The sequence below is a fragment of the Cucurbita pepo genome, chromosome LG05, assembly GCF_002806865.2.
Source record: "Cucurbita pepo subsp. pepo cultivar mu-cu-16 chromosome LG05, ASM280686v2, whole genome shotgun sequence".
NCBI lineage: Eukaryota > Viridiplantae > Streptophyta > Magnoliopsida > Cucurbitales > Cucurbitaceae > Cucurbita > Cucurbita pepo.
The window spans coordinates 5,766,854-5,781,844 of record NC_036642.1 but is presented as its reverse complement, the minus strand read 5'-3'; the positions used below and the strand labels follow the sequence as shown (position 1 = coordinate 5,781,844).

Here is a 14,991-nt window from a genome sequence, read left to right as displayed (position 1 = left end):
CAATCTTTATTTTTGTGTTTTCAATCTTCAAGATCCCTAATTTTATTCATCGTTTCATTCTGCAATTTCAACAGCTATTTCTTTTGGTTTTCATCTAATTTTCGGCGACTTGTCTTATTTGATTCACATCGATATGTATATGCGTTTCGATTTTCGGTTTGTTGCATGTTAATGAATTTAATTAGGTCTTCGATTCAATTTTTTTGTTCTTCGCGAGTACTTGCCGTGTCTTCGATAATTTTTGGTTATGTTTTTATTTTGAAAATTGTTCGATCTAGAATTCTGGTATTTACAGTTTTCGTGTGCTCTTCGTTGAAAATTGTCTTTTAGCTCTAGCACAATCGATTGACATAAGGTTTCATCCTTCTATTGTGTTTGGGGTTTATTTTATCTGTGTAAAAAAAATTTCGCGGTTATTGATGGAAGTGTGGGCATTGGATNGAACTTTAAATTATCATTTTCGTTTATATATTTTAATAATGTAGTCCATTTTCTCTTAAACGAAAAGAAATATTTAATTTAAAAGACATATATTAATATTAAATATATTATATATATTAGGCATAAAAGAAAAAAAATATATTTGATTATTTTAATTAGACATATTAAGTAAAAATATATATTTAAAACTTGCAAGATTTACTCGTTAAATATATATTGAAATATTCGTTATATTATATTATATCATACTATATTATTCAATGAAAATTCTATCTATAAATTGATTATGGTCAAACAAAAAAATACACTATCATTTATTTTTTACCATGTTTATCTTTAAAATCACAATTTTAATACTATTTTATATATTTTCTATAAAATTAGGAAAGGGATTCACCATTAACTTTAAATATTTGGTAAGTTATTTGGATATGTTTGGACTAAAATTCAAATATCCAAATTGGCCATAAATGAATTATAATTTAATACTATTAACCTATGTTTATGAGATTAATGTTAAATTGAATATGTACGGAATGTTTACCATATTCTAAAATAATTAATTTAGTTTTAGGCCATAATTACACTATTATTTCACATGCTTATTATTTAGTTTTTTTTTTTAATTTAATTAAAAATAAAAATGTGATAGAAGTATTTGATATAGAAGATAGATTTTGTATTAGTTTAATATTTTTTATAATTGTATTTTCATTTGAAATAAAGACTAAATTTTGATTTTAAGAATTAAATTTATGATTTATATTTTTAATTATTTTTCTCAAAGTTTCTAATAAAATTTTAGTTTGTTTTTCAATAATTATTTTCAATTTACATAAAATTCAGTAGACTTTTTATAGCCTATGATGATTATATTTTTAAAAATAATAATAAAAAATAATTTATTAATGTTTAGAAAAAAAAATGCATTTTAAAAAATAGAAGTCAAAGTATTTTATATTACAATAAAAAAATTTATATATTATTTTTTAATAGTTAAATAAAAAAATTAAATAATAAGTCAAAAGTCAAGCTAAAAACAAATATTTAATAAATAAAAAATAATGATGCTTCTTTTTTAAATTAAAAGTAAAGTCTAAAAATGTTTATTAAAAAAATTTAAATATTTTAAACTTTCCCTAAAAAAAGAAAGGGTGAATAAGGTATATAATTCTATTTTTAATTGTTATTATTTTTACTTTTCATAAAATAAAATAAAAAATGAGAGAAAAAAAAAAAAACAATATAACAAACAATTTATCTATATACGGAAAAAGTAAGCATGGACCGTTGCTGTGGAAGAACAGTCGCAGAGCCATTTTTGTAATTACTTCAAAATTGAGGGATGTTATTATAAAATTATTAATATTATTTTGACAGCAATGCAATAGTGAAGACAGCGGCCTAAAAAGCCATCCATAAACAATAGTTTCTCTCTCCCTCGGTCATCCTATTGTTCTTCTCTGTTTTGCGTCTTCGTTATCGTGCGCTTCTCGGACGATCTCAACCTCACAGAGTCATTGCCTGCCTAATATCGATCTCTGTATGACGGCTAGCTCTAATTTGAAGCCATAATTCTGCAATCTGATCTTTCTCTTTTGTTCAATCTTTATTTTTGTGTTTTCAATCTTCAAGATCCCTAATTTTATTCATCGTTTCATTCTGCAATTTCAACAGCTATTTCTTTTGGTTTTCATCTAATTTTCGGCGACTTGTCTTATTTGATTCACATCGATATGTATATGCGTTTCGATTTTCGGTTTGTTGCATGTTAATGAATTTAATTAGGTCTTCGATTCAATTTTTTTGTTCTTCGCGAGTACTTGCCGTGTCTTCGATAATTTTTGGTTATGTTTTTATTTTGAAAATTGTTCGATCTAGAATTCTGGTATTTACAGTTTTCGTGTGCTCTTCGTTGAAAATTGTCTTTTAGCTCTAGCACAATCGATTGACATAAGGTTTCATCCTTCTATTGTGTTTGGGGTTTATTTTATCTGTGTAAAAAAAATTTCGCGGTTATTGATGGAAGTGTGGGCATTGGATGTAGGGTGTGGCCATGAGTATTGTGTAGGAACATGATAGCATGTCTAATTAAATGTCAGCGAGCGCTGGCAGCACTTTCGCCTGTATGGTTCTCTTGTTCTTGTCACATGATAATTATTGATATAAATAACAAAATGTGGAATAAAAAGTATTTTTTACTACACAGAACTGACTCTTAGATACGGTGAAGATTGATAGCATCCTCTAGTTTCCTGGGAAAATGATTGAAAGTAGTGTCCTGTGTACAATTAGACATCAGAATGAGTTAGACTGCTTTCCCCCTAGTTTGTATATGCACTTAGTAGGCTTTTGTTCCATTCGCTGGTAGCCTTTCAGCTTTTGCTTTCATAATTATATTTGCTTTATTTTGTTCATAGCAACCATGAGTGACGGAGGAGAAAAGACCTGCCCCCTCTGTGCGGAAGAGATGGATCTAACTGATCAGCAATTGAAGGCATGCAAATGTGGATATGAGGTCTGGAACCTATACCGTAAATGTAGATTAGCAATTGAAGAGATGTGATCTCTTTGTATTTTTACAAGTTCTATAGAAAATATATTATATTTGAGATTAGATTATGGCGTGATAATAAGGTTTAGCCGAGTGTTGTTAGTTAGTAGCTTTCTCATGAAAATCAAAAGAAAACGACACTATGATATATTATGGAAAAATGACGATTTATTTATTTGATCCTACTTCTTTTTGCGGACTTCTGTTTTTTCTGGGTTTCATATTTTAGTTTTAGTCTGACTTATAGCAATGTTTATTGATGTTTTGACACTGCTATTAAGTTTAGACAAACGTCTATCAGAAAAACAACCTTTTGGAGAAGTGTGTGCATCTTTTCTGAATTCCTTTCATGGAAGACTTATGCTTCCCACTTTAGATGTTGAGTTAGCTCTTATTTTTTTTGAGAATTAGGGAACTTTCATATTATATTTTAATTTTCCACAAGTTTTATGTATATTACTCTAGCTTCCAGTAGTTTATTATGGATATATCTCCATCTTTTCAATTTAAGAGTAGAATAGAATCTTAAATTTATGGCTACACCACTTTCAGATCTGTGTTTGGTGCTGGCATCATATTATGGACATGGCTGAGAAGNAATAAAGACTAAATTTTGATTTTAAGAATTAAATTTATGATTTATATTTTTAATTATTTTTCTCAAAGTTTCTAATAAAATTTTAGTTTGTTTTTCAATAATTATTTTCAATTTACATAAAATTCAGTAGACTTTTTATAGCCTATGATGATTATATTTTTAAAAATAATAATAAAAAATAATTTATTAATGTTTAGAAAAAAAAATGCATTTTAAAAAATAGAAGTCAAAGTATTTTATATTACAATAAAAAAATTTATATATTATTTTTTAATAGTTAAATAAAAAAATTAAATAATAAGTCAAAAGTCAAGCTAAAAACAAATATTTAATAAATAAAAAATAATGATGCTTCTTTTTTAAATTAAAAGTAAAGTCTAAAAATGTTTATTAAAAAAATTTAAATATTTTAAACTTTCCCTAAAAAAAGAAAGGGTGAATAAGGTATATAATTCTATTTTTAATTGTTATTATTTTTACTTTTCATAAAATAAAATAAAAAATGAGAGAAAAAAAAAAAAACAATATAACAAACAATTTATCTATATACGGAAAAAGTAAGCATGGACCGTTGCTGTGGAAGAACAGTCGCAGAGCCATTTTTGTAATTACTTCAAAATTGAGGGATGTTATTATAAAATTATTAATATTATTTTGACAGCAATGCAATAGTGAAGACAGCGGCCTAAAAAGCCATCCATAAACAATAGTTTCTCTCTCCCTCGGTCATCCTATTGTTCTTCTCTGTTTTGCGTCTTCGTTATCGTGCGCTTCTCGGACGATCTCAACCTCACAGAGTCATTGCCTGCCTAATATCGATCTCTGTATGACGGCTAGCTCTAATTTGAAGCCATAATTCTGCAATCTGATCTTTCTCTTTTGTTCAATCTTTATTTTTGTGTTTTCAATCTTCAAGATCCCTAATTTTATTCATCGTTTCATTCTGCAATTTCAACAGCTATTTCTTTTGGTTTTCATCTAATTTTCGGCGACTTGTCTTATTTGATTCACATCGATATGTATATGCGTTTCGATTTTCGGTTTGTTGCATGTTAATGAATTTAATTAGGTCTTCGATTCAATTTTTTTGTTCTTCGCGAGTACTTGCCGTGTCTTCGATAATTTTTGGTTATGTTTTTATTTTGAAAATTGTTCGATCTAGAATTCTGGTATTTACAGTTTTCGTGTGCTCTTCGTTGAAAATTGTCTTTTAGCTCTAGCACAATCGATTGACATAAGGTTTCATCCTTCTATTGTGTTTGGGGTTTATTTTATCTGTGTAAAAAAAATTTCGCGGTTATTGATGGAAGTGTGGGCATTGGATGTAGGGTGTGGCCATGAGTATTGTGTAGGAACATGATAGCATGTCTAATTAAATGTCAGCGAGCGCTGGCAGCACTTTCGCCTGTATGGTTCTCTTGTTCTTGTCACATGATAATTATTGATATAAATAACAAAATGTGGAATAAAAAGTATTTTTTACTACACAGAACTGACTCTTAGATACGGTGAAGATTGATAGCATCCTCTAGTTTCCTGGGAAAATGATTGAAAGTAGTGTCCTGTGTACAATTAGACATCAGAATGAGTTAGACTGCTTTCCCCCTAGTTTGTATATGCACTTAGTAGGCTTTTGTTCCATTCGCTGGTAGCCTTTCAGCTTTTGCTTTCATAATTATATTTGCTTTATTTTGTTCATAGCAACCATGAGTGACGGAGGAGAAAAGACCTGCCCCCTCTGTGCGGAAGAGATGGATCTAACTGATCAGCAATTGAAGGCATGCAAATGTGGATATGAGGTCTGGAACCTATACCGTAAATGTAGATTAGCAATTGAAGAGATGTGATCTCTTTGTATTTTTACAAGTTCTATAGAAAATATATTATATTTGAGATTAGATTATGGCGTGATAATAAGGTTTAGCCGAGTGTTGTTAGTTAGTAGCTTTCTCATGAAAATCAAAAGAAAACGACACTATGATATATTATGGAAAAATGACGATTTATTTATTTGATCCTACTTCTTTTTGCGGACTTCTGTTTTTTCTGGGTTTCATATTTTAGTTTTAGTCTGACTTATAGCAATGTTTATTGATGTTTTGACACTGCTATTAAGTTTAGACAAACGTCTATCAGAAAAACAACCTTTTGGAGAAGTGTGTGCATCTTTTCTGAATTCCTTTCATGGAAGACTTATGCTTCCCACTTTAGATGTTGAGTTAGCTCTTATTTTTTTTGAGAATTAGGGAACTTTCATATTATATTTTAATTTTCCACAAGTTTTATGTATATTACTCTAGCTTCCAGTAGTTTATTATGGATATATCTCCATCTTTTCAATTTAAGAGTAGAATAGAATCTTAAATTTATGGCTACACCACTTTCAGATCTGTGTTTGGTGCTGGCATCATATTATGGACATGGCTGAGAAGGATGACACCGAGGGTCGATGTCCTGCATGTCGTTCTGTATATGACAAGGACAAAATTGTAGGCACAGCATCAAGTTGTGAAAGGTCATTTTCCCTAGTTATTTTCTATCTGCTTTTATTAACTAGGGGCTTCTTACAAATCCCTGTGCTTTGGGAAATTCCTTATCTAGTTTTTTCCTCTTCTGAGGTCGCAGATTATGGATCAATTCTTTTTTTTTTTTTTTTTTTTTTTTTTTTTNAAAACAATTAATCAGCACTGCATTAGTGTCTGACTAGTGTTTGGGTATAGTGGTCGGCAACTGTTTGATAGAGTTTTGTAATTATTCTTCTTTGCTATTAAATCAAAATGGGGTGTCTATTACTAATATTATTTTAAATTTATTTTCCTGTAAGGTGTAAGATTAATTTGGGATTAGATTTATGTTAGCTTAATATTTGGTCTTTGTTCTTGTCTCGTTTCTCTTTTAATGACGAGTGTTAAGAGTGTTAAATCCCATTGCTAAGTGATGGAGTTGTTTGATGGTACGACTAGGCATAAACATTTTGCATTACTTTGTTATTGCTACCTTATTCATAATTCTTCCATTTGCATTTTTTTTAGATAAATCTGTCCTTGATAATTGTTATTAGCAGATTGGTTGCTGAAATCAGCGTGGAAAAAAAGTTTAAGTCACAAAAAGCAAAAACCAAATCATCTGAAGGACGGAAACAACTTAGTAGTGTACGTGTGATACAACGGAATCTTGTATATATTGTTGGGTTGCCTCTTAACCTGGCAGATGAAGATGTATGTTATGCTTCTCTGTTTCTGAAACTATTGGTTCTTAAATAGATTTGTTTACTTTTCGTTCTGATGGGTTAATGGATGCCCTCTTATCATCCCTTGTGCAGCTTCTTCAGCGTAGAGAATACTTTGGTCAGTATGGGAAAGTTCTAAAAGTGTCCATGTCCCGTACAACAACTGGAGTCATTCAACAATTTCCAAATAATACGTGTAGTGTGTAAGTTCAAATGTTTTTATAGAATGCGAATCTTACATTATTTTTTTCTGAAAATAAATTGTTTTATTTATTTACATAGGTTATTTAACTTTCAGATAACTCATTGCATTTCAAGCTGCCCTTTTGGAACATTTTGTTTCTGGGCATCTGGTTTGTACATGAAGGCTGATTTGTTTAGTTTGAATTTGGGGCATTGAAATATTTCTTATTCCATGATTTACTAGAATTTTGTATGCTATATGCATACAAAAATATTTATTTATTTGTTGTGTTTTTCTCAAATGAAAAAAATATTTATTTCTTGTAATTTTTTTGGGTTAGATATATTACATACTCAAAAGAGGAGGAAGCTGTTCGATGTATCCAAAATGTACATCAGTTTGTCTTGGAGGGTAAGCCTTTAAGGTGAGTGTATAAATAGAGCACATTTTGAATATTCCAACTAATGGATTGGTGAAAACTTTGTAATTTGCTATCTCTGGGTGCCTCAATTATAGGGCATGCTTTGGAACGACAAAGTATTGCCATGCTTGGTTGAGAAATGTGGTATGAATTTTATAATTTTCTTCTCTTGTTTTTATAGTTATTCTAATTGAAAATTTTATAACTTTTACATTTGCTTTGGATCATAATGTTATCAACTAATTTTTCAGCCTTGCTCCAACCCTGATTGTTTGTATTTACACGAGGTTAGTTCTCAAGAAGATAGTTTCTCGAAAGATGAAATCATTTCAGAATACACAAGGTGTGATAATCATTTTGTATTTAAAATTTCTGTTGTGCTTTTGGGATTTCTCTAATTTTTTTTTTCTTTAGATTAAGATTCATTGTTCAATTAATTAATTAGTTATTTTTTAGTTCAAAATGCTAATTGATGTTTGACCATGAGTTATCAGAGAGGCTTGTCGAAAGATATATGATGTTTGACTACAACGAAGTGTGGAATGGCATAGCTAGCAATTGTTTGCTCTGAATTTATTTCTCAGCTCTTTACCTTTTTCTATAAGTAGATGAAATTTTCTACTTCTGTTGTCGAACCAAATAAAGTTATCCATCATCTCTTAAGAAATAGGCTATGGATGTAATACAAATCCCTATCTCTACCACAATCTAGTTTGGACTACAAACGCAATAGATATCCATATATATCTGCCTGTAATTATTTCCCTCGATTCTCTCATTATGCTAAATTTGCAGAGATTGTCCAATGTTCTACATTTATAATCTTTTAAAATTATTTTATGTTTTATGACATATCCCGTCAACTAGCTGATACTTTTGCGTTTCAGAAAAAAAAAAAAAAATGGTTCTTATGTTCCCTTCTACAAAAGAATATTGGAACTTGTAAAAGAGAAGACATCCTTGGGGGAATTCCAACAAACATCAAACCTTAATAGCAATTTTAGCACAATGCTTCTTGCAAACAAGGGGAAGAATGCAGCCTCCCCTTCAGTGTTAGCCTAAGTACACACTAAGAGGGGGGAGATTATGGAAAATGAAGCCTCCATTGCATGATTATGCAAGTGATCAGCTTTCCCCAATCCAAATCTAAAAGAACACTTGATTCTATTGAACCACACTAATAAAAGGGGATAAAATCCATTTCATGATCAGACAAGTAATACTATTACCATGATTGTTTTGTTACTGTTATAATTGTTTATTGTTATGTTTGGATGACTCTTGCTATTTGCCTTCTTGGAGACTTTATGTTTTGGTTGGATGATTAATTAACTTATGTAGTTGTATTAAAGGAGTAGGGTGCAACAAATTACTGGTGCCTCAAACAGTATGCAACGGCGTTCTGGGAATGTCTTGCCTCCAGCTTTGGATGATTACTGCAATAGCAATTCTTCAAATGGGAAACCCACTGTTAAAAACACTTCAAGTGTAAGACATCCTAAACTTGTATTGCTAAAGGAACTGTTGATGTTTCTTTCATATATATGGTATACAGCAATAATTTGTTCTATTAGTTTGATATTTGGTTATGTTAAACCTCATAACATTTGTTTGAAGATTAACGTTTTTGTGTTAACTATCAATGTATTAGTAGAGATTTCCACGGGGGGCGGAGACGCTTCCCTGTCCCCTTCCCCGTGAAATTCCCCATTCATTTTTGTGGGGACAGGGTTCCCGTGGGTAATCTTTTCCATTTATTATTCTTTTTAAAAAATAATTATTTTTAAGTTTTCATTTAACAATATAATCTTTATTAAAAAATTGTAGAAAAAATCATAATAAATAGATATATTTCATAAGCAAACACACACACACACACACACGTATATATAATGTACTACCAACAAAATTTCTAAAAATTCAAACTTTAAATATTATTACAACATAGTCATTAGTTTAAATATTACAATTAGAGTCTGAAAAGTAACTAATTTATTTTTTAATATTGCCCAGAAGCATATATATATATATATGTTAAAAATATATTTATATTAAGTAGGAGAGGGACGGGGAATGTAGTTAAACTTGGTTAAACATTTTAATCCGAAGAACATTCTTGGGGTGACAGTCTTACGTATTATTTTGATAATACAAGTAATACATTCTTGGGGTTACAGTCTATTACGTATCATTTTGATAATATAAGTAATCTTGACTGTCAGGAATAATTTTAGAAACTTTTGTGACAGGTTATCTTTCTTTTCATACACTTCTCTTTCTATTTATCACAAATTGGTTCACACATGTTATCTATAGAAAGTTTTGTATCCAAAAGAGTTAAGGTTTTTATGTTTATATGCTTGAATAATTTTTTTAACCAGAATACTGGTAGCACCATTAGAGGTTCTTCTCCAAATGAAAGCTCAGATAAGTCAATTGCTCTACCGGCAGCTGCGTCATGGTACATGGATGTTTATGTTTGCACACGTTTTAAAGTTCTCAACTTTATTTAAGAGGTCACAAAACACATGTTATTTCTGTCAGGGGAACCCGAGGCTCAAATTTCCAAGCACCTGCTACAAGTTTACCAAGTTCAAATGGGCCTTCCAAACGGTCCGATGCTGCTAATAGCATATTATCATCTTCCCCTTCAGTTGCAGGTATTTCTTCGGCTCCTACATTACATAGTGAAGCAGCAAAGAGACCTGCATTTAATGAGAGTCGCACTTCTAATAATGCCAAAGGTCACCAAGAATCCTTAAAATCTTTGAAACCTCTTATTAGCATGGATTGTCAACCTTTTTCAACAGACAGACATGATTCCCCTGAGGAGGTGCCTACTTCTGTATCTTTGAGTTATCCAGGGGCTGGTATTCCAGCCACCAAGGAGAGTCAGAATGCAACGGCTTTGTCACCGATCATTTTGACTAATACTCACCATACGGAGGATTCTTGCAGTTCTTGTCCTGAAGCAGGAGATACTTCTGATGGGCTAATACAAAATCTGAGCTCAACAGTTATCATCGATAGGGATAATAGAGATGATCAATCTGGTCTAAGGCCAAATTCTTTAGTCTCTGATCATGATTTGATTAAAGCTTCCAGGGATCACCATAGCTTACAAGAGCAATTTTCTGGGCAGTCTAGAGTAGCACCTCTAACTTCTACTGCTCGGAAAGGCGATGATTTGGTTAAGGACATGTCTTTTTCAAGAGAAGAATGTGATTGGAGATCAGATTTACAGAGAGAGGTGGTAAATGCAACTGAATTGGAAGAGGATGTGATATCTTTTAATAGTCAGAGGCTCAAGGATCCAGAGATCTTGAGCCCTTCAACTCGGCTGCCTGGCTGGGCTTCTACATTTCATACTCTGAATGGCTCTACCTCTCATTCATTGTGGTCAGATGCTGTCAACGGGGCAGGAACCAGTTTGGCATCTGATTTGTCGCTTGTTGATAAACAGTTCAACAATAATTCATCTCTACAGTCATCTAGCACCCCTCCTGCATTTAGCAGTCACCTTGAGAATGGAGTCAATACTTCTGGGCAGTCTTTGCAGACTTTAAGACATATAGTGGCCAATGACACTACTAATTTAAATGCCGGTACACATTTTGTCGAAAACCAACTCAATGATAATTCACATTTCCGTGCATCTAACATTTCAACAGCTATCAATAGCAACATGGAGAATGTGATCAGGTCTTCTGCTGCTACTGATATGCCTCATGGAAATTCATTTTTACTCCACAATGAAGGCAGAGGGAGGCACACGGGATGGTTGTCTGGTGACATAGTGAATGCCAATAGCAATAGTTTTGTAGATAATGGTGAAAATAACATAATCTCAAATATACTATCAATGGACTTCAACATGTGGGATAACACATTAACATCCCAGAATTTGGCCAAGCTTCTGGGTGAAACTGACAAACAGTCTCCAAGTTCTAGGAAGGTGCAAAACAACAATCAGTCCAGGTTCTCCTTTGCCAGGCAGGAAGATTCTAAAGGACAAGATTTCAGGATACAACCTTCTGTTGATATAATTGGACAGATGCAAAGGAATCAGTCTTTGAGGCATGATTTCTCTGAAAATGGAAATGTGCATTTGGACAAGTTTCATAATAGTGGTGGCTTCTATTCTAACAATTATGATGGATCAGTAAACCATTCAAGCAGCCACTCTATTAATTCCTCAAATAAGCTCTCTGGTGAGTGTTCATATTTTAGATCAGTTTTCAGATATTTTGGCATTTTTTTTTTGAGCTTTCTTATTTAATGGTAGTGTTTGTCAGATTGTTTTCATATTGTCTTAATTTTCCATTGTCTTTATATATTTTTTCTTTGCATTGTTCTTGCATGTTAATGGGTAGTGTGTCGGTATGGAAATATCTTCTTTGTGCCCGTTCCTGGGATTCAGATCACCAGAACCAAATTTCTCCTGTTTTGATTTGTTTTTCTTCAAACAGATGCTTCTACAATCAACGAAAAGTCTTATTTTGCTTCTTTTGATTCATTCATCTATCTATCAGAATTAAAGTATTGTCCCTCATATTTGACATGCTCTCTGAAGTTCCCTTTTGGAATCAGCTGTTTTACCTGTTCAGAATAGAAACCTCCTCACAGACTCTCTTTTGCAGCCGTTTCGAGAGCTCAAATTTCGGCTCCACCTGGCTTCTCTGTTCCAAGCCGGGTGCCCCCTCCTGGTTTCTCTTCCCATGACAGAGTGGATCAAGTTTCTGACTCCTTCTCTGGTTTGTGTGTTTTTCTTAGCTTATTAAAGTTATATTTAAATTCTTTTGTACCTTTTGTTCACTGGGTTAAATTTTCACCTTTTGATTCAGGAAATCATCTTCTTGATGCTTCTTCCTTATTGAGAAATTCATATCATGAAAATCAAACTGGAAATAATGTTAGCACTGGTGATATTGAGTTTATGGATCCGGCTATTTTGGCAGTTGGTAAAGGGAGGCGTCAGATAGGTCTTAACAATACTGGTCTAGATATTAGGACACCATATTCTCCTTCATTAGGTACCTTCGATAATGAAGCGAGTCTACAGTTACTGATGCAAAGATCTCTGAACCCCCAGCAGAGGTATTCTGATGTCCGAGATGGTTTCTCTCATCTTGGGGATTCCTATGGTATTTCTACGAGGTTTGCGGACCAGTCTCAGGTTAACAATCTATCTAATTTTGCACAGCTGTCCCTCCAAAATTCTAGAAATGGGCTGTCACATGGCCACTGGGATGGAGGCTGGAATGAGGTTCAAGGCGGAACCAATATTAGTGTGGCAGACATATTGAGAAATGATAGGCTTGGATATAACAAATATTATGCTGGTTACGAAGACTCAAAGTTTCGCATGCCCAGCTCAAGTGATCTATATAACAGGACCTTTGGGATGTAAAATTTGGTGAATTTAATGATGTGAGTGCCTAGATTGGTGGCAGCGTTTGAGCGAAGGACTAGGAAATTAACCTTGTGAGGTCCGTGAACGTGTAGCCATGATATCGTGGGAGATTCATAGTCCGGCCTTATGGCTTCCTGATGAAGATTTGTGCCCCCGATGGAATTGGATCACGTTACCTCCAGGTAAGGGTGTATCGTTAGTATATTTTTCTTTTTTGTTAGTTACTCTTCCTTCCTAAAACAACTTTTTTTAATTGAATAAATTTGTTTCTTTTATCATCTTCTGCCCGTTTCTTATAATCCCCCCCTCCCTCAACCCAATTAGGCAAACTCCTGTGTTTGGGCTTGAAGAATGTTGGTAGGTTGGATAACCCTATTTTTGGAAGAGGCTATTATTTACCTTCTCATTGCCTTGTAGTTAGTAGTTACTATTGCGTGCACGTGGAAACGTATGGATTGATTGGAGCTAACCTTGAAATCGTTCCTCTATTTTTTGTGATTGCTTGCTGATTTGTTCTACTTGTTCCATTCGTGTCTGTGTAGGTGTGATATCGCTCACGCGTTTGTATCCCGGCAAGTTGTATATTGGCAACTATTATTTGACAGGAAGTTGTATATGTCTGTCAATCTGGTAGGGGGACCCTACCTCCAGCTGTTGAATAGTTTGTTCCTTGGTAACAGCAAAGAGTAAAAGAATCTACTGTTTAAGGTTGAGATTGGAGTTCCTGAACTTCACAAGGCTATATGTGAATCAATTCGAATGTGCTTTGATTTTTTTACAACTGTTTTTTACTTAGTTCATTAGATTATACTTCAAACACCGGGAGTTTCCTGCCTCTGGGATCAGATAGATCGATGGAGTTCCTGGCCCTCATTAGGTGATAATCATTCCTCCCTCGGGTTATTACCAGTGCAACTACAATGAGGTGGAAACTTGGTTCATTACCGCTAAAGTTGACCCGTCACGGTGGCAGCATAAACTTGATGCTGACTTCACCGGGAAGAACGTAGACTCTTGCCTCTTTTACAAATCAACTAATTGGGTGGATCAAATCCTTTGACTTCTCCACTTCCTTCCAAGTAAGTCAAATACCCAAGTATTAAAAAGTGCCCGTATGGTTGTATCGACCAAAAGCAAGATCTTATTAATTTTCTGGTATCACAGTATGCATGCTGGATGAATACCTACCTATAAACTTGTATTACCATAGTTTTCTTTCTTTTTGGGAGAAATTGAACAATATTCTCACTCGAGCTGCCAGATGTTTGATTAAATGAAGTTTGGGGTTGCTCTGTATGTTGGATGGACGAAGTGTGTTCTTTTGATCCGTAGTGTGGAAATTGAATAATGTTGGATCAGGTGATGGCATTGAGCAAGGCGTGGTAATGGATCACACCACCTTCATCAACAGATTTTAATAAATGGCGGCTTGTTGTATCAAAACAACGGAGACTTCAAATGTCATAAATAATTTTGAAAAATATGACTGATGGTAATTGATAGAATGGGTTGTCCAATTTAGTGACAAGTAGTAGGCAACCGATTGAAAGTTATTGAAAGTGTTCGTGTATTTGATTGAAAGTTATAGAAAAAGGAAAGGGAAATAGTATGCAACAGTAACAGAGTGGGGGAGGATGGCGCCCTTAAATGAGGCGATTGGAACTTGGCATTCACAAAGAGACAGCCCAATCAGGGTTGGATTTGGACTTCTTTGGCCACCAATAGCAATAGTAATTATTCACAGCCCCCATCCTTTTCTTTGATATTAATATTTCATAATTTATAATTTATTTACAATCTTACCCTCCTTTTTTTTTTTTTTTTATTTATTACAACAACGGCAAGGATGGTGGGGGCCCACAAATGCTTTACAACTTCCCCTCCCAATTGCCAATTGGGGTGTCTTCTTCTGCTCCACAAATTCTATGTATTTAATATTCCGCAAAACAAATTAAAAAAAAAAAAAAAAAAAGGTTAAAAAACACTTTTTTATAATAAATAAATAAAGGAGACCCCACAAAGTGGTATTAAACCTAACCCAGTCCCATGGCAAAGCAAACAAACCAGGTTCTAGGAGGGACCCACTGATGGGCTATAGGGGGAAGGGCCGAAACATCCAAATGGGCTTGGGCCCACCACGTGCTCGAAGGC

The 14,991-nt window shown here is 33.3% G+C and overlaps 1 protein-coding gene and 1 long non-coding RNA gene across 3 annotated transcripts; both read left to right on the top strand.

Annotated features, from left to right (window-relative positions):
* The first annotated feature begins 1,844 nt into the window (after nucleotides 1–1,844).
* LOC111794527 lies at nucleotides 1,845–3,595 on the top strand. Its single transcript, XR_002815094.1, has 3 exons — nucleotides 1,845–1,984; nucleotides 2,862–2,959; nucleotides 3,548–3,595. It is a non-coding gene; the product is annotated as an uncharacterized LOC111794527 (long non-coding RNA).
* Nucleotides 3,596–4,277: 682 nt separating this feature from the next.
* Nucleotides 4,278–14,147, top strand: LOC111794396. 2 transcript variants are annotated; one of them, XM_023676377.1, is made up of 14 exons: nucleotides 4,278–4,417; nucleotides 5,295–5,392; nucleotides 5,981–6,108; nucleotides 6,658–6,811; nucleotides 6,916–7,025; nucleotides 7,347–7,430; nucleotides 7,523–7,571; nucleotides 7,679–7,770; nucleotides 8,786–8,915; nucleotides 9,809–9,888; nucleotides 9,972–11,638; nucleotides 12,068–12,181; nucleotides 12,272–13,022; nucleotides 13,383–14,147. In XM_023676377.1, the coding sequence occupies exons 2-13, from the start codon at nucleotides 5,300–5,302 to the stop codon at nucleotides 12,835–12,837; spliced, it is 3,267 nt and encodes a 1,088-aa protein (XP_023532145.1). In that variant the 5' UTR covers nucleotides 4,278–4,417; nucleotides 5,295–5,299; the 3' UTR covers nucleotides 12,838–13,022; nucleotides 13,383–14,147. The 2 variants fall into 2 exon arrangements, with proteins under 2 accessions (XP_023532145.1, XP_023532144.1); XM_023676376.1 differs by having other exon boundaries at nucleotides 8,780–8,915.
* Nucleotides 14,148–14,991: the final 844 nt, after the last annotated feature.